At 36.3% G+C, this 23591-nt stretch overlaps 4 protein-coding genes and 1 pseudogene across 4 annotated transcripts; 2 read left to right on the forward strand and 3 right to left on the reverse strand.

Annotated features, from left to right (window-relative positions):
• The first annotated feature begins 77 nt into the window (after positions 1–77).
• Positions 78–8933, forward strand: LOC111456699 (annotated as a pseudogene).
• Positions 8934–9818: 885 nt separating this feature from the next.
• Positions 9819–12028, reverse strand: LOC111456843 (thioredoxin-like protein CXXS1). Its single transcript, XM_023098876.1, has 3 exons — positions 11718–12028; positions 11460–11582; positions 9819–10160 (listed from the first exon to the last, which is right to left on the reverse strand). The coding sequence occupies exons 1-3, from the start codon at positions 11817–11819 to the stop codon at positions 10014–10016; spliced, it is 372 nt and encodes a 123-aa protein (XP_022954644.1). The 5' UTR covers positions 11820–12028; the 3' UTR covers positions 9819–10013.
• A 1030-nt stretch (positions 12029–13058) lies between these two features.
• On the reverse strand, positions 13059–18148 carry LOC111456831 (kinesin-like protein KIN-14C). The gene is made up of 17 exons (XM_023098855.1): positions 17894–18148; positions 17313–17558; positions 17043–17187; positions 16816–16925; positions 16598–16717; positions 16286–16489; positions 15909–16118; positions 15751–15825; positions 15492–15638; positions 15271–15409; positions 15057–15166; positions 14663–14824; positions 14361–14581; positions 14167–14248; positions 13958–14062; positions 13766–13870; positions 13059–13520 (listed from the first exon to the last, which is right to left on the reverse strand). The coding sequence occupies exons 1-17, from the start codon at positions 17933–17935 to the stop codon at positions 13341–13343; spliced, it is 2403 nt and encodes an 800-aa protein (XP_022954623.1). The 5' UTR covers positions 17936–18148; the 3' UTR covers positions 13059–13340.
• Positions 18149–18792: 644 nt separating this feature from the next.
• Positions 18793–19803, forward strand: LOC111456840 (oxygen-evolving enhancer protein 3-2, chloroplastic-like). The gene is made up of 3 exons (XM_023098868.1): positions 18793–19142; positions 19209–19504; positions 19579–19803. Exons 1-3 carry the CDS (start codon positions 18851–18853, stop codon positions 19675–19677), a joined length of 687 nt encoding a protein of 228 aa, XP_022954636.1. The 5' UTR covers positions 18793–18850; the 3' UTR covers positions 19678–19803.
• Positions 19804–20904: 1101 nt separating this feature from the next.
• On the reverse strand, positions 20905–22764 carry LOC111456841. The gene is made up of 4 exons (XM_023098870.1): positions 22582–22764; positions 22368–22468; positions 22053–22267; positions 20905–21228 (listed from the first exon to the last, which is right to left on the reverse strand). Exons 1-4 carry the CDS (start codon positions 22676–22678, stop codon positions 21006–21008), a joined length of 636 nt encoding a protein of 211 aa, XP_022954638.1. The 5' UTR covers positions 22679–22764; the 3' UTR covers positions 20905–21005.
• Between the last annotated feature and the right edge of the window lie 827 nt (positions 22765–23591).

The following is a 23591-nucleotide window of genomic DNA, read 5'->3' on the forward strand; positions in this document are numbered from 1 at the left end:
CTATTTAAAGGTATTTGGAAGAGCTCATTGTCATTTCCAATATGAGAGATGAGCAGAGCTTATCGATAGTGAGGTCGATGACGATGATGAAAGCCATCGATACTTCGATGCCAATGACTTCCATGTCGATGAAACCCAAAACGGCGGTATACAATCTAATGTCATTTCAACTTTCAGGACGGAAATGGAGTATTTTATTTTTGACATAGGTATCTTTATCGAATTAGATGAAAGTCCCACATGTCTATTGGTATGAGGCTTGTTGGAAAGTCTAAACAAAGTTATGAGAGGTTATGCTCAGAGTGAACAATATCATGATGGAGAGTCGTAGAGTCGTGTTCAATTTTTTTTGCATTAAATTATGGTTTGTTTGTAGGTCCAATAAAGGTTAGGTTATATGAAGCTGCTTTAAAGAGTGATTGGAAGACAGCCAAATCCATATTTGACTCATATTCATCAACTATTACTATGAAGATTACTGATGGAGAGGCCACTGCTCTTCATATTGCTGCGGTTGCAAAGCTGCTTAAAGGATTGATTGCTACCATTTCCTCTCACTGTTACGATTTCGTTTTTCTTCAAATTCTGTTTCATTCTTGTACTCTCCGTAATAATTATGCTATTGTCTACTTTGAATATAAGCTATCGTGGCTTTGTTTTGGACTTTCTCAAAAGACCTCATACCAACAGAGATAGTATTTATTAATTATAAATTCATGATCATTCTCTAAATTAGCTTATGTGTGACTCTCTCCCAGCAATCCTCAACAATCCTCCCCTCGAACAAAGTACAACATAGAGCCTCTCTTGAGGCCTATGGAGCCCTCAAACAACCTCTCTTAGTCAAGCCTCGACTCTTTCTCTAGAACCTTCGAACAAAGTACACTATGTTAGGAATCATGACTCTTCACATTGATATGATATTGTCCACTTTGAGTATAAGCTCTCGTGGCTTTGTTTTGAGCTTTCCAAAAGGCCTCGTACTAATAGAGATAATATTACTTGATTATAAACCATGATCATTCCCTAAATTAGCAGATGCGTGACTTTCATCCAACCATTCTAACCTACTCATCATATATTTCTTACCCTTTCTTTCTTCTCGATATGGTAAAAAAAAAAAGACTATTTTTCTTCGTACGAGTGGAGAGAAAAAGCATTTCTCTATTACTTCTCACGTGGTGCTCCAAAATTGAAATAATGAAGTAATAAAAACTAATTATAGCCGTAAAAAAACAGAGCTTAGCTTAGCTTTTGGAAAACATCCATAAACTCTCGTAATACATCAACTTTGTTTTCTTTTATATATATATATATATAAACACATGATTATATCTTTGTGTGCTTCCTAGGCTTTCCAAGAATTTACAACAAAGCTCTCATCCAGACATTAGCCCATCAAATTGTGGAACTTGTATGGAACTTTGTTGTCAAAGAACATACAAAACAAGAGCAATATGAGTTTATAAAACACCCCACAAGGTTATTGCATGATGCTGCAAGAGCTGGAAATGTTGAGTTCTTGATAATACTATATGTTCCTGATATGCTATGGAAATGTGATGATGAAAGCAAAAGCATATTTCATATAGCAGTTGAAAATCGACAAAAAAGTGTATTCAGTTTAATATATGAGATCGGAGGCCTCAAGGATTTTCTTGCCAACTTCCACGATAAACAAAAAAATTTAACATGCTACATTTTGCTGGATTACTAGCAGCTCCAAATCACTTGACCAAAGTTTCGGGAGCAGCTTTACAAATGCAATGCGAGCTTTTATGGTTCAAGGTACGATCATTGATATTCTTGTTCTCGTCCCAATTTAATGCAACTTATTGCTAGTTTGAATTAGTCAAGTTATTCATTTATATTAGGAGTCTTTTAACTTTATTTCTGCAAATAAATTAGTTGCACAACTCTAAAAAGTTATTTCAATTTAAATAGAAGTCTTTAAAAAAATTATTTCAATTTAAATAGATGTCTTTAAAAAAGTTATTTCAATTTAAATAGAAGTCTTGCTAAAGTAAAAGCTATACTAACACTTCATATTTCAATTTTTTCTGTAGTGTCTTCCTTGAGTTATAATAATTTCATATATATTCACATAGCTATACAACACTTCATATTTCAGTTTTCTCTGTATTGTCTTCCTTGAGTTATAATAATTTCATATATATTCACATTTTTTAGGGTTAGATATTGTGTCACATGATATTAGAGTCATGCCCTAAACTTAATAATGTCAACAGAATCCTCAAATGTCGAACAAAGTGACTAAAGTGTCGAACAAAGGGTTTACTTTGTTCTACCCTTTGTAAACCCTTTGTTCGAAGACTCTGAAAATGGAGTCGAGTCTCGATTAAGGGGAGACTGTTTGATGGCTCTAGAGACCTCAGGGGAGGATTGTTGATGATTGTTGGGATGAAGTCTTACGTTGGCTAATTTAGGGAATGATCATGAGCTTATAAGTAAGAAATAGTATCTCTATTGGTATGAGACCTTTTGCGGAAACCCAAAGCAAAGTCATGACAACTTTTGGGTAATATCATATCATTGTGGAGATCCATGATTCCTAATCGTTCTTGCTCTAAATTTACTCTCTCATATTGCAATGTTGTGAACTTGAAGGAAGTAGTTTCTCCACATCTTGAAATGAGATGTAAAGAGATTCCACAACTTTTAGAGGTGAAGATAACGAAAGATCCCGTTGATAATCTAACACCTCGTGAACTCTTTACAAAATAACACGAACAACTACGAAAACAGGGCGAGAAATGGATGAAAATCACTGCAGGCTCATTCATGCTAGTGGCAACGCTAATTGTAACCGTGGTTTTCACAGCAGCGTTCACAGTTCCAGGAGGCAACGATGATAAGGAAGGAATTCCTATATTTCTAGAGAATTATGCGTTTACAATATTTGTAATATCAGATGTTGTGGCTGTTGTATTTTCCACAATTTCTATATTCATCTTTGTATCAATCTTGACGTCGCGCAATGAAGTTAATGCGTGGGCTGCTGGCGCTATTGGTTTCTATTGCATGCATGGTGTAATGGCTTTCAGCTCAGCCTTCATTATTGCGTATTATAAAATAAGGGGGAAGGCAACATTGGCCACTGCAGCAGCAGGGGTGCTTCCAATAGAGTGTTTTTTTATGTGTCACTATAAACTTGTAGTGGAATTTTGGTCAACTTCTTGGTCCATAAGGCGACGTAAGAAAAGGTTATTTTTAGTGTAATAATTGCATGTCAATGTCCATTCCCTAATAATGTCTTTAATATAACTTATTCTCTTCATTTTCATCTCCATTTTTCCTCTACTCGAATCTTTATTTTATGCTTGCTTTTCGTATTATATCTACTTATAACATATTTCATTGACTAGAATTAATTAAGCCTTATAACATATTTCGTATCTATAATTTAAACTTTGACTCTAAAATTTAAACTAGAAAAGTAGTCCAACTAAAATAAAACTAGTTAAAAGTTAGTCAAACTAACCTTGAACGTTTTATTATAGTTGAAACTAGAAGGAAATGGTCAGATTGTATCCGACTCAAGCCGAGTCAGCTGAAATGTTGGTCTAGAGTCATCAGAAATTCGAATGGCTTCGAAGCGCTTAAGTAAGATGATAAACTCCCCACTTCTCAACGTAAGAGACCCGGGACAATTTTTTTTTTTCTTTCTTTCTCATTTTTTAGTTATTTCATAAGTAAATACTTTAAAGTTTTTTTCTTGAAATTTTTTTAAAATATGTTGTAAGAAAGATAATTATATTTAAATTAATGAAATTACTTTTAAATGTAGTTGTTCTTTAAAGCACTATTTAAAAAAGTAACAACATTTTGTTTTAAAAAAATAGGAAAAAAGGAACCAAAACATCCCAACCCTAATTAGATTGGGAAGTACACACATCCCAACCCTATCTAAATTGGAAAGATCTCAAGGTCATGCTATATTGTTTTAAAAGATTAGTCCGATCATGTATGTGTATTTGCATTACTTGACCCCAACAATGGGACTACTTTTAAGTATTTCTTAAGATACTCGAACCACATACTACCTTTATTTTTTATGCAAAGGTAAAACGTTCCTACATGGATTACAATGAATATTGGAATAATTTTGAAAGCTAAGATTGATCAGTAGTATAGAAAACAATAGTTTCACAAGTGGCTTTCCATTTTCATACTAAAAAAAATGAAAAAAAAAAAATACTCCTAATTAAGTATTTTGTTTAAAAAATAGTTTCAAAAATACTTTTAAACTTTCCCATTTTTATTAATCCCTTCGATCATAAGTAATGTAAATTATGATGGAGTGGAAAATATGAGATAAACTGAAAAGAATATTGTCAGGAAAGAAAAGATAAGATAAGTAAATTACGATAATAAATAATAGATAACAGTAAGTAAATAAATTAACGAATAGAAAGTTATGACATTTGGGCTAGGTCCGAATTTCAAAAAATTATGAATGATATTTTTAATCTTTTTCAAGATTTTTCAATGGTTTATATTGTTCTGATTTTTTTCAAAGCATGGACAAACATTTTAATCATCTTCAAATATTTTTTTACGTGTCTAATCCAAAAATCAAACTTTTTCAAACAAAAATCAGTCTCTAATTTAAAATTCATGGTCTAATTAAACCCATTCAAAGATCTATTAAATTTGCCTCGAATTTTTAGGATCAAATAAATGACGAATAAAAACAAACTCCAAAGATTTTTGGAATATCTGAATTATGTATTTGATTTCCTTATAAATATCAGACTCATTTGTAAATGGCTAAAGAAATCCAAAACCCTAGCAGAACAACACACCAAACAGTCCAAAAAATCAAGTCACTTGCAAATCAATTCTGTGTTTATCTTTGATAAACCCAAAAGCTAATTTAATACGGGAGACCGACGCATCTGATATAGGATATAATCCTGAAACAGTGTTTTGACAAGAAAGAATCCATTGTCGACTTTCATTAAGGGATATGAAATTCTACTAAAAAAAATACTCAATCCTAAAGAAACAAATACTCTCAATAGTAGTTTGTGTGCAAAAGTTTCAAAGCAATTTAATTAAAACAGATTCTATAGCATCCAAATTTGTTTTAGATAAGATGTGAAAATCTTGTATCAAAACAAATTTTTGGTAGATAGTAGGCAATTTTATAGCCGGTAGGAATATAAAATTCATTGGCAGATTATCTCTCAAAGAGTTCCTACTCTCAAAATACACTCTCTCTAACCACTCCTCTGGTGATGACCGAAGAAAGATCATTAAAAAAGGGAAGAAACCTATTACTTCTTCTACAAACTCCCCTACTTCAAACTCCCCTACTTAGACTGCAACAGTTATGCTATGGATACGGTTTCACGCTGGTGACCAGATTTAAAGCAAAACTTGCTGCTCAAAATCAACCGGAGGTTATCACTCCATCGAGGCATTCTGCCTCTTCAACACGGTCATCGGTCGTTACTCCATCGAGACCTACTGTCTCTTTCGCTTCAAAGGGACCTTCTGTCCCCTTAACCTACTTGGACGCAGTGGTTCCCGTTTGATTTTCTCCAATTCCTGAAATCAGAACCTACTTCCAAAAATTTGTATCTTTACCGTAAGCTCTGATAAAACCTAAGTATGACGATCCAAAAATCAGTGAGATCGTCAAAAAAGCATATCAATCGGGATTCTTCTATATCCCGAAAGTAAGACCAGAAGATTCTATGAATTCATCTTGGTTGATACAAAATTTGTTGAAATTACTCATATTTCGTGCTGCGATAATCCTTCAAAAATCGAGTATTCAAAACTAAAAATATTCAAAGTCATGCATCTGACTTATTGGAATATCCATACAGGGAGAAGACTTTTTCAAAACTCGTTGTTCTTCATTCATTCTCTTCTAGAGATTATCATATGACATGGTTTAATGTCATTTGGTATCAAAAGTACTCAGTCAGTTGTATGGTAATGCTTATAAAATCAATTATCCATTTTGGTTATGAAATGGTGGAATATTTTGGATCCGCCAAAGTTATGATACAAGAATCATTCCACCATCAAATTTCTTGTATTCTGACTTGGAATTTTCAGATAAAAGAAATGAAATAATACAGATCTTCAAGATAATCAAAATGAACGGGGAATAGATACACACTTATACCCACCTAGATCTCAGTGAGGTTTGGTTATGTGAAAAATTGTCACCTTCAAAATTTATCAAAAAAAAAAAACCACCGAGTTTCTCAACTCAAAGTGGAGGCTACCTAGACAACTTCATAAGCTGATTTCCAAAATTGCTTTAATAGACCGCATCCATCTGTTCAACATCTTCTCCTTCTTTTGTATAAAAGAAGAAAACACGATCTGATATCAATGATCCATTTTTCGATTTCCAACTAAATAAATGTCATTCACAAAACACTAAACCGTCTTAAATTATTTGAAATATATATATATTTTTTCCCATTGTCACTTCGTCTTTCTGACAATATTCTTTGAGACAAATTCTCTCCCGTTTGTCTTCCTTTTTTTAATATCATTTCTTTTTCTTTTCCACTTTGTCTTTTTTGACAATATTTTTTCCCCTTATCTTTTCTTTCTTTTTTTTAATTTTCTTTATTTTACCAGTAAATTATCTATTATCCTAATTTTCTTATTGTTGTAAAAATCTAATATAAAATACTTTCTAGGAAGAAATTACACGTAATTTGAGCCAGTGAGAAGATAAGAGAAATTTAGAGGAATTTGGAATATGTGATAGCAGAGCAAATAGCCCTTGTGTTCCAAGTGGTAAGACGGGGGAAGTATAGTAAGTCCGTTGGCAAATTTGGGTACTTAGTCATACGAAAGATTCTAAAGAAGATATTATCAATCATCTTACATCTTTATTAAAGACAAAGAAGATGGACAATCACACGAAGGAGGCTTGTGAATTATTAGTCCTTTATCTTGTCTGGACTTTTCTTATTTTTAGTAAAGCAAATCCCACTTATCTGCTAGATTTAATCTTTATCCCTTCGATTTATGTTTTTGAAATCTAGTTTGAAATCCGAAGTCTATAAAAACACAAACACAAAAGAGGGAGGAAACCTCACATCTCACATACTCTCAATTAGGAATATCAGATTGCGAGAATTGAAGACGAACCCGAAAATTGGACTATTCCAAAGGTAATCCTAAAACTATCTATCAAAATTCAACCTTTAATTTTACTAAAAAAAAAAGAACATCAACCCACTACGAAGATGGCTCAAGATCTTCAACTCATACTGATATAAATACTCAATCTGTCTACGAAAATCAGTTTAACGTCATTAGAGCTGATTTACAAATAGACAAGTAATTCTTAAAAATATTTTTGAAGAATGTCAATAAATAAATTGCGTTTAAATAGATTAGTTGTTAATGATAAACTATATTTTGAAAGAAATTTATGAATTATCCAAAAATAAATAAATACTTCAAAGTTATTTTCTTGGAGATTTTTTAAAATATGTTGTAAAAAACATAATTATATTTGAATAATGACATTTGAACTCTTTGAATTCAACCACTTTTTTTGTACACTTTATTTTAAAAGCTTTTTATTACTTATTATTTTCATGCAAATTTATCCAAAAACTGGTACATGTTAGGTTGAATCGCAAACCTACCTACCGCTATAATTCAAATTGAGTAATTATGCAATGATATATATATATATATATGTAATGTTATGCCATGTCGTGTGAGGTCTTGTTATAGATTATATGATTATGTAAGTTGAAAACTACGATAAATATTATGCATATATGACTCATATGTATACTATGACATGAATGGAAGAACAAATAAAATGATTCTTACTGTATGCTACGATTTTAACCATGTCATGTGCTTCAGAATACTTTTCCAGTATGTTAGTACGAACATATACCTTTGATAGTTATTTTCGTTGTGATATCAGGCAGACCTTTTCTTCCCTGGTGTCTTTCATTGAGCTATTTTTTGTTGGAAACAATTTTTTTTTGGAGCTATTTAATTTGTGGATGTTACCATTGTTGTTTGAGAATTGCTTTCACTCACTTTTATATTCGTATCTTTATCAACACGAGAACCATCATAATTGATATATATTTCTTATCTTAAAGTTTGAAATATAAATTTATATATCTTATATTTGTTTTATAAATAAAATAATTAAATGACAAGGTAGGTAAACTACACGGAGTTGAGTTATATTAATGTGATGGATCTTATTGTTAAAAGTAAAAATAAAAAATAGAAATAGAAAGTGAGGACGGTGAAGAAAAAAACTACAACTTAGCTATACGCAGCTGGATTACTAGCTGCTCCAAATCACTTGAACAGAGTGTCAGAGGCAGCTTTACAAATGCATCGTGAGCTTTTGTGGTTCAAGGTATAACATCATTCATATCCTTCTTCTTTGCTCTAAATTTACTCTCTCATATCATGGTTTGAATATTGAAATGCTGTGAACTTGAAGGGAGTAGAGAAACTTGGACTACAAATGAGATGTACATGTACAGAGCTTTCCACAACTTTCCCATGTGAAGATAACAAAAGACCCCGTTAGGTGTTAACAAAAGAACACGAACAACTACGAAAACAGGGTGAGGAATGGATGAGAAACACGGCAAACTCATGCATGCTAGTGTCATTGTCGTTGCCGATCAAGTTACTGATTGGGGTACTGATGCTATTCGTTTCTATAGCATGCATGGTAGTGGCATTCAGCACAGCCTTCATTATTGCTTATGATAAAACAAACGAGAAGATTCCAATGGCCATTGTAGTGGCAGAGATCCTCCCAATATGGAGTTTTTGGTTGTGTCACGATAAACTTGTAGTGGACATATGGTCATTGTCTACATTTTCTTCGAGGCAGCGTAAGAAAATGTTATTTTAGTGCAATAATTCGCATGTCAATGCCCATTTAATATAATAAAATTTAGTCTATACTATCGGATGATGGAAGTCTATGAGGCATTTTGGGGAAAGCCCAAAGCGACGCCATGAGAGCTTATGCTTAAAGTGGACGATATCATATCATTGTGAAGAGTCGTGATTCCTAACATGGTATCAGAGTCATGTCCTAAACTCCAAAGGAGTCTAGCCTCGATTAAGGGGAGGCATACTCTGTTCGAGGAGAGGTGTTGGATGATGGAAGTCCTACATCGGCTAATTTAGGGAATGATCATGAGTTTATAAACAAATAATACTCTCTCCATTGGTATGAGACCTTTTGGGGAAATCCAAAGTAAAACCATGAGAGATTATGCTCAAAATGGACAATATCATACCATTGTAGAGAGTCGTGATTCCTAACATCTACCACGTAAGTTTTAGAGTTAGTCTCTATAATATGCTAAAACCTTCATAAAAAGTATTTACTAACTATTTACGAGAATTTTAGCCGACTATAAAAACTATTTACGTAGTTTTATCAAACCATAAACACAAAATTCAAACTTCAACTGCCTTCAACTTTTTTAAGTCATGAATTTCAATATATTTTGATATAAGTTCACCTTTGGGACACCGTTTTCAAGACGACAAATCAAAACATGTTCGCGTTCATACATAACACAGTGAGTAAGAATCATGACTCGGATCTATCAACTTCTATATCAACTTCTATAGCCCCATAGCTTGTGTACACACTCCCCTCGGCCTATTTCTCAGTCTCTAAGATTTGTGCGAACTCTTTCTATCATAGTGGATTTTGACGAAGGTTTCCATGAGAGAAAATTTTGAGTTCAGTAAAATTGCTAGAAAGGTATCAGCAATGGCTCTGTTCTTCCAGATTTGATATATGAATAAGACAACAAGAATCAAATACCATAACGCCAAAACCCATAATCCATAGAAAGACATTCAATCAAACAGGATTCAAAAGAGTTCAAAAACTTGAATTTACATGATCTGAGGCGCTGAAACCACGTAAACAAGAGCCAGAATTGCATATGTTACAACACAAATATACATCAACATTATATATAAACATTAGATTATGCAACATGTATGGTCTCAACATTTGCGTCTATCATTTTCCTTACCTCTTCTGGATTTGCACCCACGAGCTTCCCAATTTGAGTACCATTCTTCATCAGCAAGAATGTTGGCATTGCCTTTATCTCCATTTTAGCAGCCACTTCCTATCATGAAAACAAGAAAATCACAAAGAAGTTATTTTGTTGTCTCTCTCAGGATGTGAATCAGGGGACGATAAAGAACGGTTCCATCTGATATTTGTCATTTATGAGGCATTGGTTTCAACTAGTGAGACGACACAACACAGTGAAACCGTATGAGGCATCGGTTCCATGGCCTGGTCTTGACAAGAGCTTTGGGTTTTCGAGCATTTAGGAACAAGTTAGCTTGGAGAAGTGGTTGGGAAGGGGTTTTTTTGGCCACACATGTAGAACGACAGTCAAAGAAAGATGAACATGAGGGATAATAGCAAGTCACTTGCACACCGCTAGCAGATACTGTCCTCTTTGGGCTTTCCCCTTCAAGCTTCCCCTTAAGGTTTTAAAACATGTCTACTAGGGAGAGGTTTCCACACTCTTATAAAGAATTCTTCATTCTCCTCTTATAAAGAATTCTTCATTCTCCTCCCCAACTGATGTGGGATCTCACAACCCCCCTCTTCGGGACCCAGCGTCCTTGCTGACACTCGTTCGCCTCTCCAATCAATGTTGTTCCCCTCTTCAATCGATGTGGGATCTCACAATCCACCCCCATTCAAGGCCCAACATCCTTGCTGGCACAACACCCGGTGACCACCCCCTTCAGGGCTCAACATCCTCACTGGCACACCGCCTAGTGTCTACCCACCTTCGAGGCTCAGCATCCTCGCTAGCACACCGCCCAGTGTCTAGCCACCTCAAGGTTTTAAAACACATCTATTAGGGAGAGGTTTCCACACCCTTATAAAGAATGTTTCATTCTCCTCCCAACCGATGTGGGATCTCACAGAACGTGTGGCATCTTTCCCAAGTTTGTATTGAATTTTGCTCATACTTTGCACAAATATATTGCCCTTTCATGAGTTTATGACTGTTGGAAGAAGGATGAATCACTGATCTGATATTTGCCATTTATGAGTGCTTTTATGGCTTTGATGAAGAAGAAAGAAGCTGAATGTGGGTTATAAGCTAGTTGGAAGTTTTCAAAGATAATGAACTTCCAACCTCAATCTACACCAAATGTGATTCTGATTACTCATTTTGAAACCATAATCATTTGCATTATAGAATCAAAACAACGATAAACGAACACCTACATGGTTAGTTTAAACCAACGAACTTATAACACAATGACTTGAAGAAACTTGATATAAGTTCCTAGATAGAAGCAATGACATAATCTGTTCTTCAGCAAAATGTACCATACTCTTCAAAAACTGCTACCACATTTATCATGATTTTGGACATTGGAATTAGACTTATTACCTTAACCTCATCAACATCAACAGTGAGAAACAGAGCATCTGGGTAATTAAAAGCCAGTTCTTCAAAGAATGGATTCATAGCAACAGAAGGCATGCACCAAGAAGCAGTGAAGTGCACAACAATCTACAAAACCCACAGAGATAAAACGAAAATCAAGAACTCACAAACCAATCTCCCATCAAAATAGATCAAATCTCAACATTAAGAAACCATTCAAAAATCGAGACAAAGGAAGTGAAGTTGAAGAAGGGAACATACAAGAGAGTCTTGCTGAGCAGCTTTGGTCACAAAGGAATTCCACGATTCCATGGATTCGATCTTCACAACCCTAATCTGTCGCCACTGCTCTTGCCCCTCCATTTTTTCTCTCTAAGAAACTCAAAATCCTTCCGATTCCTTCAGCGATTGATAATGGGAATTTCTTTTGAGATAAAGATCATGGATCGGACCCCACTTCATAATTTTCTCTTATCCAACTGTTTGATCTGATTTGATTCTCACATGCTATAGAGATATCTTCAACAACGACTTTCGGCCGTATTTCGTCTCGGAAGTTCGTCTTTTTCTATAGGGTTTTGAATTACTCTCTCCGCTTCATCCATTATTGTATGCATATCGGCTGTTGTGTCGCTTCCTAAATTACAATGATTGATTTTTATTTCCTTTTTCTTTTCTTTTGAAGATAATGTGTTTTCGAAATAAATTTACAAAATGAAATTAGTTAAAATTTGTGGGTTTTTTTTTTTCTATCTCATAGAAATTTAGTTAAATGTATCGTTCTAATATGTTGATTTAATTTTACGAGATACTTTCCTTCAAATTATGGTTTATTAGTGAATTCAACGTGAGAATGAGAGATTTAAACTTCTAATCTTTTAGTTCGACAATATAAATTTTAACGTGGGATAGCATTGGTTCTTTCGGTAAACCGATGCATGAGCAGCATAGAAGAGATCTAAATAACTCTTATCACCATCTCTTGAAGGATTGAAGTCGGATTGATCTCATCGAGTCAATGTCTATGATGATCTTAACAAGTCTGATCACCATCTCTTGAAGGATTGAACGTCAGTATTGATCATCGACTCAAGTCTGATCACCATCTCTTGAAGGATTGAACGTCAGTATTGATCATCGACTCAATATTTATTATCTTGCCACTGAATATTACATGTCTCCTGAAAGGTCAACAAAGGGCACCTCCCTACACACTAAACCTAACCCTGTCAAAAAATAATCGCAGAAATCCATACATTTATCTATCCATTCATGAGGTAGATCAGCCACGACTCCCCAATTATGCATCATTCTCATACCGGTGGCTGCTTATACCTTAAAAGGCTTAAACCTGGGGTGAAAGTCCGGTCGGGTTTGGTCTTAAAAACATCTATAAATTTTTTTAAAAAATTCAATAATACCCTGAAACTAAAAAACAAAACCCTAAAAAATAACGTTATCTTTCTTAAAAAATTAAAAAAAATTATCTGATCGTTAGTATTATTGCAAAAATCTTCAAAAAGACATGAAAACATTTCAGATCAAAAAACTGCACTTACCAAATACTGCAGGAACTGTCTGATGAGATAAACAGTGAGAATGTTGAGAGAAAAACAAGGAATGGATTAGAAATATGAGAGATATTTATCTTTAGGTTCATAAGATCATAAACTGTTGTACAGGGAAAAAGAAAAAAAAGAAGAAAAAGAAAAAAATCATGTTAAAATCGCACACAGCCTGATTCTAACCCTGATATGAATACAAATTAGTAGTTGATCCCAACACCAAACATCTACACAACACTCAGTAATAGTACAACCGACCCCTGTGACAAATAAGATTTATGTATGCTGCTAATGCAAGAGTAACAACTAACCCATTTTTTTAGCCATAACTCAACCGGGAATCTACCGGTCGCATGGTTGTTTGCCGGCGAGGGATTCCGATTTCACACGCATTCACTCTGGCCGCAAACCGAAGGGAGCAAAGCGACTCATTCACAGATGATGGATCCGGGGAGATATTCACAAACATCAATGTTTTTGAGTCTCCGCCTAGGCATGGCTGTACATGAAGATTGCAGCAATTCAATTTGTTAGTTGCATCCTTCGGGAGGTATTTTTGAGTCTCCCCCTAACTCTCTAACTTAACTAATATACTCGGGTCGAGATATAGGTCGTGTTTGGAATGATTTTTTAAGTGCGGGTTTTTAAGTAATTGAAAAGTTATTCCAGAGAGGTCCATGGAAGCATAGAATTCAAGTGTTTAAGCATAGAAAAAAGATCAAGAGATTTAGAGAAATCACGTGCCTGGAGAAGATATGTAAGCTTGGAGTTCCTAAATGGAACATGGTCTTCCTTCTTAGCCAAGGCAAATATAACATCGCTCAAACACGACAAACTTTTGTTTATAGCCTGATGCTCACAAAAAATGGAAGTAGTAGTAAGCATAATGTTCTTAAGGTTAGCATGAGAATTGCAAGAATGTTAAAGAATGAGAACCTGTGTTTCCTTCAACCGATCCCCAGTTGCCCCACTTCTTGAAAGCCGTTCACTCCCAGCAAGGTCAATGAGATTTAGCACCCCCTGGACTTGTTGTTCAGTGCTCTGAGGAAGTGAAAGAAAAAACATCAGCCGGGTATAAACTACAAAAACTAGATGCAAATTGATAAGCAACTCTATGAACGCATGCGAATTATAAGGAAACCTGCCTCATTTACGCCTGATATACGAAGTGTAAATACAAAATGACTTCTTGATGATTGCTCGTTCATTTGAGTCCTGCCTACGGACCTGAGAATCAAAACCAATTGAAATTCAATTTTGTTGTCCATCCTGGTCTACTTCGAACATAAACTACAATGTGAAAGAAATTCAGCGTTCAAATTGTCTCAAAGTAATGCACCTGCTGTGGGCAGCCTGCTGTAGGAGTGAAGAGATCTCTCTAATACTGCAGACATCAATGATGGTGAGATCTGAAACGTGTGTGTTCCCATTTGCATCATGTTTAATGGTGTACTGTTTACCAAGAACCCCGTTTTCTGTCCTTGTTACGTCAAAACTACTTGACCGATGTGTAGACAGTAAATCACGGATGGTTTCATTGTATATTTCTAACATGGAAACCTACAATAAGCATTAGAAAGGATTACAAAAGTTCTAGAATTAAAAGTATATTTGCAGATGAAAATTAGATAGTTGGTTTACCTGCATTTTGTATTTCCAACCCTGAGATTGAAGGGACTGACTAGCTTGAAATATCTGTTCAAGAGAACGCGGTATCAACCCTTTCTGCTCTGGAGCTTCGGGCCTTCCCATCATTGTATAAGTTTTACCGGATCCTGTCTGACCATAAGCAAATATGCAAACCTGACAAAAGACTAGGCCTGTAAGTTTTCTTTTCAACAAGACATCAAAGGTGGCATATCATATCATTTAACATCAACTTGTCTATATTGTAATGAACTTAACAAGCTTTTGCGTCTTAGAAAAATTACAGGAGCACTAAAACGGAACAAGTGAGGAATAACCCTCACATCATTACGGTCTCTCTACTCTACTCACATAGGATAGCAAAAAACGAGAGTAAAAGCAACGTTACCTTATAGCCATCAAGTGCACTCTGCACCAGCTGGGATATTTCTACGAAAACATCCTGTTGAGAAGTCTCATGATTAAACACCTTATCGAATGTGAAGGGATATTTCTGTCCTGTTAACGTCATGATCGCATTGAATAAGTGATTAGTGAATTTGGGTCAAAGGCAAATACATCATGCGTTGATTGGAAATATACAAGTTTAGATTTCTTCGTACCACTTTGTGACAAATCGATACCCCGGCCAAGAGCTTCTGTTGATGTTGGATAGGAGACAACCGTGGTTTCTGCTCCTACACCATCATCTGGTAGCATGGGGCGCACTCGGCAGAATACACGAATATTCCCTTTTAATTCCTGCCCATTGAGACAATAAATTAAATTTAAAAACCAACCACCAATGACTTGAAGCCAACAGAATTGAGCACATGAACATTACCAGTATTGTGTTGTGAAGCTTTTTCCTTAACTTCTCTCCCTCTGTAATTTGCAGCTCTGCATCTGCCAGGCGGCTTTGTAGGTCGCTGGTATACCTTTTCTGTTCTTCATACTCTGACCTCGTTTGGAAAGCAGATAAATCTGCCATCTATGAGGAAGAAAAGATGTTGAGGAATTAGAAGAAAACATTTCATACAGATAGGAAAGATCCGTTCCACAAAAACAATATAACAAGCCGTTCATGAATGAATATTACTTACTTTTAATTTTTCATTTGCAGCTGTTAGTTGGTGGTCAAGCACGCGTATTTGCTCCCTTTGTGAAGAGCATGTCTCCTGAAAGGGAAAAAAAAGTTTCTGTTTAAAAAAAAATTGAGATGCTAGGAGCTTCAATGAGTAAACATAGGTATGGCATTCACCTCTAAGGCATTAGTTTTGACTATCAGGCTATCCAACTCGATACATGATTTGCCGCTGAACTCTCTATGTTTTTCCACTTCAGCGTTCAAGGCATGCACCTGACTTGTTAGCCGTTCACGATCATTTCTCACTTGTTGTAGCTCTTCCCGAAGACACTTGATGTCATTTGTCAATGTATCTTTTTGTTTCACTGCCTCCTCTAATGATGCCTATATGAGATAATCAAAAACATGATTCTGTGCCACTTATTTTCTTGACAAAGTGCAAATTGTAGCAGCAAAACACAAAATTAGATTACTTAAAGAACTGCACACAAGTATGAACTTCTTCACTAGTATATATAGGTTTGTGCAATTCAAAGATTATGAAATCTTACTTTCAAAGATTTTAATTGGTCCTGCAGCGTCTTGTTGTGACCCCTGAAAGTGCTAAGATTCTCAACAACTGTCATTTTCTCCATTCCTACTCTTTTGAGTGACTCACTGGTCGAATCAAGGTCAGCTTGGAGTTTACTATTATACTGTTGAAGACTAATATTATACTCTTGTGCCCTCTTGTACAAATCTTCATTAGAGGCAAGCTGTATAATTTAAAGAATTGGGTTAGTATAAATCAAACTTCAATAAGAAAACCCAGGTAAGCAAATATCCATTCTTGAAGAACATGCTAATGAAATAAGCTATGTTACCCTCTTTTCAGCGGCTAATTTCTCTTGGAGAGCTTTCTCTAGGTTGCTTGAAAGAGAAGCTTGCAAATTCTCTGCTGCAAGTCGGGCATCTTTCTCTCTTTTATGACACTCAATTGCATCCTAAATGTAGCACCATAACAGGGGGAAGAAAACGGGGAATATATAAGGACCTATCGGCACACAAGAAAACAAATAAGCATGAACATCTATAAACCTACCAACTTATCAGATTCTTCTTTGGCAAATTTGTCTTCCAATGACGAAACATTATTCCTTAGCTCAGAAACAGTAGAAGATAATTCATCCTCTCTTTCTTTCATTTCCAACTCTGGGAAAACACAGGTGGAACAACAAAATGACATAGGATTCCTCTTTAAAACCTTAAGAAATATGTATCAAATTATTGGCAGCAGTAAGATCCCATGGAAATCAACACTGAAATTACCTATAGCAGAGCACTTTTTCTCAGCAGATTCCAGAGAAGTTCGAAGTCTTTCCTCCTCAAGAAGATGACTTTCTTCGACTTGTTGGAACCATTTGATGCAAAGCTTAAGCCTCTTATTATGATCAGTCAGTTGATCAATTTTTCCCTAAAAAATGGTTGTCATGTCAGGAAAAGTCAAATCACAGCATAAACAAAACCGCTTTGGACAAGAACATGCAAGAACTTTAATTATTGAAAAGAACTTCTCGTATATAATTTCATTCATCCAACCTTCGTGTCAAATTTCTTCCCTTTAAACTTCTCGCTTAACAACGCATCAACCTCTTCTTTTGTGAACTCCACGGTGCCACATTCAGAATCCTCGGTGCTACACGCATCATTAGCAGAAACCCCCTGCCTATTATTAACATCTACAAACGGCTGTCTTCCGCGGGCACCTGCTGTAGGCCCTAACATTCTTCCAGCTGCAATCTTCCTCCGTTTGTCGAAGGGAACATCATCTGGAATATCCTTCTTCTATACGATTGTTTCAAAAAACAGTCATGACTTGAGCAATATAGTATAAATTAGATTTGTAAGGCTCCAAAACTCAACCATTTTGAACTCCACACAGAAAAATAGCTCTAAACCAAAACACCATATCAAGTCAAAAAATCAGGATGTTTCCATTAAAACCACTGATTCCAACTAGTTCTTAGCTTTTAGTTCAGTTATATAAAAATAAACAAATCAAAAAGGTTATCAAGAAACCCTCGATTATAACAAACTGATGAAGAAATAAAGTTGTATTTGTTCATTCTCTTATCATCCTAACAACCATAACAAGATCAAAGAGTAGACTCGGAACTTACAGCTGGACTACGAGGAGCCCTATTCTGGTTACGAGATGCCATATTTCTTCAAATCCAGAAAGAATCGAACTCCAAATAAGTCCTGGATGGTTGTTCCCAGATGGAATCCGGCGGCGACGGAAGATATCGATTGACGCCGGAAATTCCACTGACGAACAGTTGAGAAGCTCTGGGAGTTAGAGGATGAAGAGAAATGGAACGTTGAGATCTGGTTCCGGTCTCTCTCGGGTCGAAGAGGAGAAAAAGGGCATACAAGATTTTGAATTTTGAATTGGCGGAATGTTAAGCCAACACGCGCTCCTCAAGAGAGACGTTACTTATTTGGGCCGGGCTCTTCATTGTTGGGCCGCACTGATTTTCCAGGCCCAACAAATACAATAATTTAACTTACCCATAAAATTTTAAATTTTTACCAATTTTTAGAAGTTTTAATAGCGCCAAATTATTTTTATAACTATTATTTACACATTTAAAAATTTGTTCAATTTTTAAAGAATAAAATTTAATTTATGACAACGCACATTCTCATATTTCCCAATGTAGCAATAAAATTATAATTTTATAAATATAACAATTTTCTAAAATTTGCTAAGTGTCTATTTAAATATATATATATATTCTATTTTTATTTAAGAATTTTAGGGATGAGTTATTCAATAAAAATAAGTATGGTGGCCAAAATCACACAAATGTTATGAGAGACAAGACAAGTACAAATCCACGTGGCGAAATTCTAGTGGCCAGGCTGGAACCTATCTTACTTGTCCAATGAAGAAGAATCACTGAACACGTGTAATTACACAATTGGTTAAGACCATATCCAATTTATCCAACTAGAAATTTGGCAGATAAGGTGGTGTCCCCAATTACTCTGCGTCACATAAACAAATATACAAATCTGCAACTCTCCACCAATATAATTCTCAACCAAAAGAAGAAGGTAGCTGATCATAAGCTATGGCGTCAATGGCAGGGCTATGTGGTTCCTCTCAAGCTGTGTTGGAAGGTAGCCTTCAAATCAGTGGCTCCACCCGCTTGAGTGTGGCTGGCAGCAGCAGCAGGCTCTCCGTCCCCCGCTCTGGTTTGATGATCAGAGCCCAGCAAGTGCCTACTGAGCCCGAGACCACCCGTAGGTCCGTCCTTGGCTTGGTCGCCGCCGGTCTCGCCTCCGGCTCTTTCGTTCAAGCCGTTCTCGCTGATGCTAAGCCCATCAAGCTTGGTCCCCCGCCCCCTCCCTCCGGTGGACTCCGTAAGTGCTCGACATTAAATTTACCATAACCCATCGACTTAAATAACAATGGTTTGATTCTTTTAGCTGGGACTTTGAACTCGGACCAGCCACGAGACTTGGACCTGCCCTTAAAGGAGCGATTCTTCCTGCAACCACAAAGTCCAGAATTGGCCGTAGCCAGGGCGAAAGAATCAGCCAAGGATATCATCAATGTAAAAGGATCGATTGACAAGAAGGCGTGGCCGTTCGTTCGAGACGACCTTCGTCTCAAGGCGGAGTATCTCCGTTATGATCTCAAGACAATCATATCTGCCAAGCCTAAGGAAGAGAAGCAAGCCCTTAAGGACCTCACAGGAAAGCTCTTCCAAGACATCAACAATGTGAGTGTTGTTTTACAGCGTTGAATCTTGAATTACTTGTGTTGTTTCTGACGTTTTGGTTTGAACACTTGCAGTTGGACTATGCAGCAAAGATCAAGAGCAGCTCAGAAGCAGAGAAGTATTATGCTCAGACAGTGTCGACCCTCAACGATGTCCTGTCCAAGCTCGGTTAGAAGAAGAGCGTTTGCTGTTAATGTGATGTACGAATGTTTTGTGAACATATGCGAATGTTATATCAACTCAATTTGGTTTCAACTCTCAACTCAATCTCTTTTCAAGTTCTTAGATTGCTTTGTTTATTTTGATCTGTGTTTGATTGTCAAACATTTTAGTGTCTTGAAGTAATCTCGAGTACGGAATCAGATTTACCATAAAACGAATGACCCATGTACGAGATTCGGACTAGAATTTGAAATCTTAATTTGATACCTGGTGACCTCGACATTCTCCTACGACATGGTCTTGAATTGGTTCTAATAGTGAAGATCAGGCTCATAAACCAACGTGGATTCTTTTAGCATTTTTTGTTCTAACTCACATGCTTCTTAAAAAAAAAAAAAAATTTATAGGAAGTCATCCAATATAGAATTGCTCAAAGCTAAGCATACTTGTGAGATCCCACAATGGTTGAAGATGAGAACGAAGCATTCCTTAGAAGGGTGTGGAAACCTCTCCCTAGTAGACGTGTTCTAAAACTATGAGGTTGACGGCAAAACGTAACAGGCAAAAGTGCACAATATCTACTAGCGGTAGGTTTGGGCTGTTACAAATGGTAACAGAGCCAAATACCAAGCGATGTGGCACCAAGGAGGTGGATTGTGTGATCCCACGTCGGTTGGAGAGGGGAACGAAACATTCATTATGAGGGTGTAAAAACTTTTCCCTAGTAGACGCGTTCAATTGGTACACCAAAGGTGCGTCCTAGGGAAAGGTCCTCTCAATGAAATTGTGAGGCGGACGACGATATGTAACGGGCTAAAACAGACAATATCTACTAGCGGTGGGCTTGAGCAGTTACAATACTTAATTATGACGTTCTTATGATTGAGTTACCGAAAAAAGAGGCGTAGTTCTTTTAAGCATTTATTAATTATTGGATCTTCATAATCACTCTTCATTCAGTTATGTCTCGAATCATTCATGTACCTACTCAGTCTTTTACACAAAAAAAAAAAATTCTTGCTAGATTTTACATGTTTTGCATTCTTGGAGCAGTTGCATAGCGATGCTTAGATTTGAATATGCTTCGGTGCATATTTAGCCATGGATGTTCAATGGAATCCTTTACCAAACAGAGTTCTCAAAAAGAAAAAGAAAAATGGATGTTTTCCCATGTGAAGCAGATTCTTAAAGTTGCTTAGATTTGGCTGGCAAATGTTGGAACAGGAAAACAACAGATGTTTCCAACATGAACTAAGCTGTGGACTCAAAATTTCATAAAGAACCAATAAATTTGAAGTTATTATAATGTCATTACAGGAGGCAATGGGTGTCAATTGGGTTAAACATGTGGAACAGAAGGCTTTTCTTTGGATTTCCTCTCTTCCTCTCTGTAAGCTGCTGTGGCAGAAACATAGTAAGCGACAGTACAGAGCCCATGAATGAAACACACAATCCCACCGATCAAAAACAGCCCATGACTTGATATCTTACAAGAGTTTTTCCTCTTGGAATTGTCCACCGTCCCCGCCACCAACATTGAGAACCCAATAGCCAAAGTAATCCTAATTTTCCACCCAAAAACACAAACACCTCCATCAATTTCAAATCATTCAAGATTGCCTAAACTGAGTGAATTTCCAAATGCTTGTTTTGTCGAGGATGGTTGGGAGGAAGTCCACTTTGGCTAATTTAAGTAATCATCATGGATTTACAAGTAAAGAAATACATATCCATTGATATGAGGCCTTTTGGAGAAGCTTAAAGCAAAGCTATGAGAGTTTATGCTCAAAGTGAACAATATCATACCATTGTGGAGAGTCGTTATTCCTAACATGGTATCAGAGTCACACCCTTCATTTAGCCATGTCAATAGAATCTTCTAGTGTCGAACAAAGAAATTGCTAGCCTCAAAGGTGTAGTCAAAAGTGACTCATGTGTAGAACAAATAGTGCACTTTGTTTGAGGGCTCCAGAAAAAGGAGTCGAGCCTCAATTAAGGGGAGACTGTGTAGTCAAAAGTGACTCATGTGTCGATCAAATGGTGCACTTTGTTCGAGGGCTCCAGAAAAAGGAGTCGAGCCTCGATTAAGGGGAGGTTGTTCGAGGGCTACATAGACGTCAAGGGAGGCTCTATGGTGTGCTTTGTTCGAGGGGAGGATTGTTGAGGATTGTTGAGGATTGTTGGAAGAGGCCTTTTGGGGAAGTCCAAAGCAAAACCATAAGAGCTTAAGCTCAAAGTGGACAATATCATACCATTGTGGAGAGTCGTTATTCTTAGCATTCAATCGGTTGAACCATGTTTAAAAAACAAACTATTTTTCACTAAACTTGAAATGATAATGCTCAAAACGCTAGGAGAGGATTGATTTAGTGTAACGGAGACTTACCATGAGAGAATCATGAAGAGCAATCCCAATCGCCTGTTAGCATTTGATTGCTGGAAATGTTGCATATTCCTAATCCAAATGCACCCACCAAGCACTTTAGCAATGGCATGAGCGAGGCCAAGCAGAATAGTAGCAGCCAACCCCTGAGAAAAAGCATCATCTCTCGGCTTTCTGCTGCATTCATACACCCATAAGCTCTCCGATTGTAATTTCACCTGATTGAGGAAATACGTCGAACACTTAACGTGCATACTTAAAAAAATGTCTACAGAGAGCTATACATAACGATTTCTTTTCACTTCACTTCAGCATTACCTGATTCTGAGCCTTTTCAGCTCGAATGGCAAGCAATCCAGCAACAGCGTCCATTACCATGACCAAAATGCAGACCAGAAAGCCATAATTTCGCGCCATATCTACAGCGAAATTCAGAGCTCTTCTCAAGATTTGTGATCGGGAATAAAGGTTAAGGAGGTCAGAATTTGAGAAAGGAAGATGGAATAAAGGAAACCCATGATTGCACTATTACACGTATGGAAGGAATCATCTATGGAGACAAAATTTACAGGAAAGCTTCTTTCCTTTCTGTAGTTATCCCTCTTCTTTTTGGTGCAGATGCCTTCCATGGGAGTCAAGGAATGAACAGGATCCCAAGAAATTTTCTAACGCTTCCAGATTCCTTAGTCCTATCATCACAGCTCTGGCAAGAAATCAGCAAAGAAATGAATTTCTCGGTTTAAATAAGCAAAGAAAATAATTGTACTTCACGCGAGTCCCATATTAGCTGATCAAAGAGAAGATAGTCTTGTTTTCACTTATATAATTCGTTTTTGGAAAAACTTTTTTCAGTCAATATCATTTTTTACTCATTAAGTATCGCTGTCAATCTTATAATTTTAAAACGCGTCTACAAGGGAGAGGTTTTCACACTCTTATTAGAAATGTTTCATTTCTCTCTCCAACCAACGTGGAAACTCACAATTGTTCTTCGTCGCTCATTAGACGTTGACTATAGATTCTTTGGTTAGCTAACCTACGTTTTGTTGAGAAATGTTGGAGTCTCGCATTGGCTAATTAAGAGGAACATCATCGGTAGTATATAAGCGAGAGACACGATCTCCATTGGTAGCCTTTTGGGGGAAACCAAAAGCAAAACCACGAATGTTTATGTTCAAAGTGGACAATATCATATCAACGTAAAGGGTCGTTGTGTTCTTTTAGTGGTATTAGAGTTATGCCCTTATTTTAACTTAGTCATGTCAATAGAATCCTCAAATGTCGAACAAAAAAAGTTGTGAGTCTCGAAAATATAGTCATAGTAACCATATGGTGTACTTTGTTCGAAGGGAAGATTGTTGAGAATTGTTAGAGTCTCACGTTAGCTAATTAAGGAGAAGATCATGGGTCGTGTATAAGTGAGAGATATTATCTTCATTGGTACGAGACTTTCCGAGAAAACCAAAAGCAAAGTCAAGTCACGAGAGTTTATGTTCAAAGGAGACAATATCATACCAATGTAAAGGGTCGTTATTCTTATCG

This window comes from Cucurbita moschata, unplaced genomic scaffold (assembly GCF_002738365.1).
Source record: "Cucurbita moschata cultivar Rifu unplaced genomic scaffold, Cmos_1.0 Cmo_Scf00019, whole genome shotgun sequence".
Lineage (NCBI taxonomy): Eukaryota > Viridiplantae > Streptophyta > Magnoliopsida > Cucurbitales > Cucurbitaceae > Cucurbita > Cucurbita moschata.

Bases quoted from the DNA above. Each gene is read 5' to 3' on its own strand.
- LOC111456843 (XM_023098876.1), bottom strand. From the start codon at position 11,819: ATGGAGGGGCAAGAGCAGTGGCGACAGATTAGGGTTGTGAAGATCGAA. The intron at 11,583-11,717 runs GTATGTTCCCTT...TGGGTTTTGTAG, and splicing joins CTGCTCAGCAAGACTCTCTT to ATTGTTGTGCACTTCACTGC. The intron at 10,161-11,459 runs GTAATAAGTCTA...TTTTCATGATAG, and splicing joins TTGATGTTGATGAGGTTAAG to GAAGTGGCTGCTAAAATGGA.
- LOC111456831 (XM_023098855.1), bottom strand. From the start codon at position 17,935: ATGGCATCTCGTAACCAGAATAGGGCTCCTCGTAGTCCAGCT. The intron at 17,188-17,312 runs GTTGGATGAATG...ACCATTTTTTAG, and splicing joins GGAAGAAATTTGACACGAAG to GGAAAAATTGATCAACTGAC. The intron at 15,826-15,908 runs GTGAATGCCATA...TTTCCCTTTCAG, and splicing joins TCAAAACTAATGCCTTAGAG to GAGACATGCTCTTCACAAAG.
- LOC111456840 (XM_023098868.1), top strand. From the start codon at position 18,851: ATGGCGTCAATGGCAGGGCTATGTGGTTCCTCTCAAGCTGTGTTGGAA. The intron at 19,143-19,208 runs GTAAGTGCTCGA...TGATTCTTTTAG, and splicing joins CCCTCCCTCCGGTGGACTCC to CTGGGACTTTGAACTCGGAC. The intron at 19,505-19,578 runs GTGAGTGTTGTT...GAACACTTGCAG, and splicing joins TCTTCCAAGACATCAACAAT to TTGGACTATGCAGCAAAGAT.
- LOC111456841 (XM_023098870.1), bottom strand. From the start codon at position 22,678: ATGGAAGGCATCTGCACCAAAAAGAAGAGGGATAACTACAGAAAGGAA. The intron at 22,469-22,581 runs GTAATAGTGCAA...ATTTCGCTGTAG, and splicing joins AGATGATTCCTTCCATACGT to ATATGGCGCGAAATTATGGC. The intron at 22,268-22,367 runs GTAATGCTGAAG...TTCCTCAATCAG, and splicing joins CTGAAAAGGCTCAGAATCAG to GTGAAATTACAATCGGAGAG.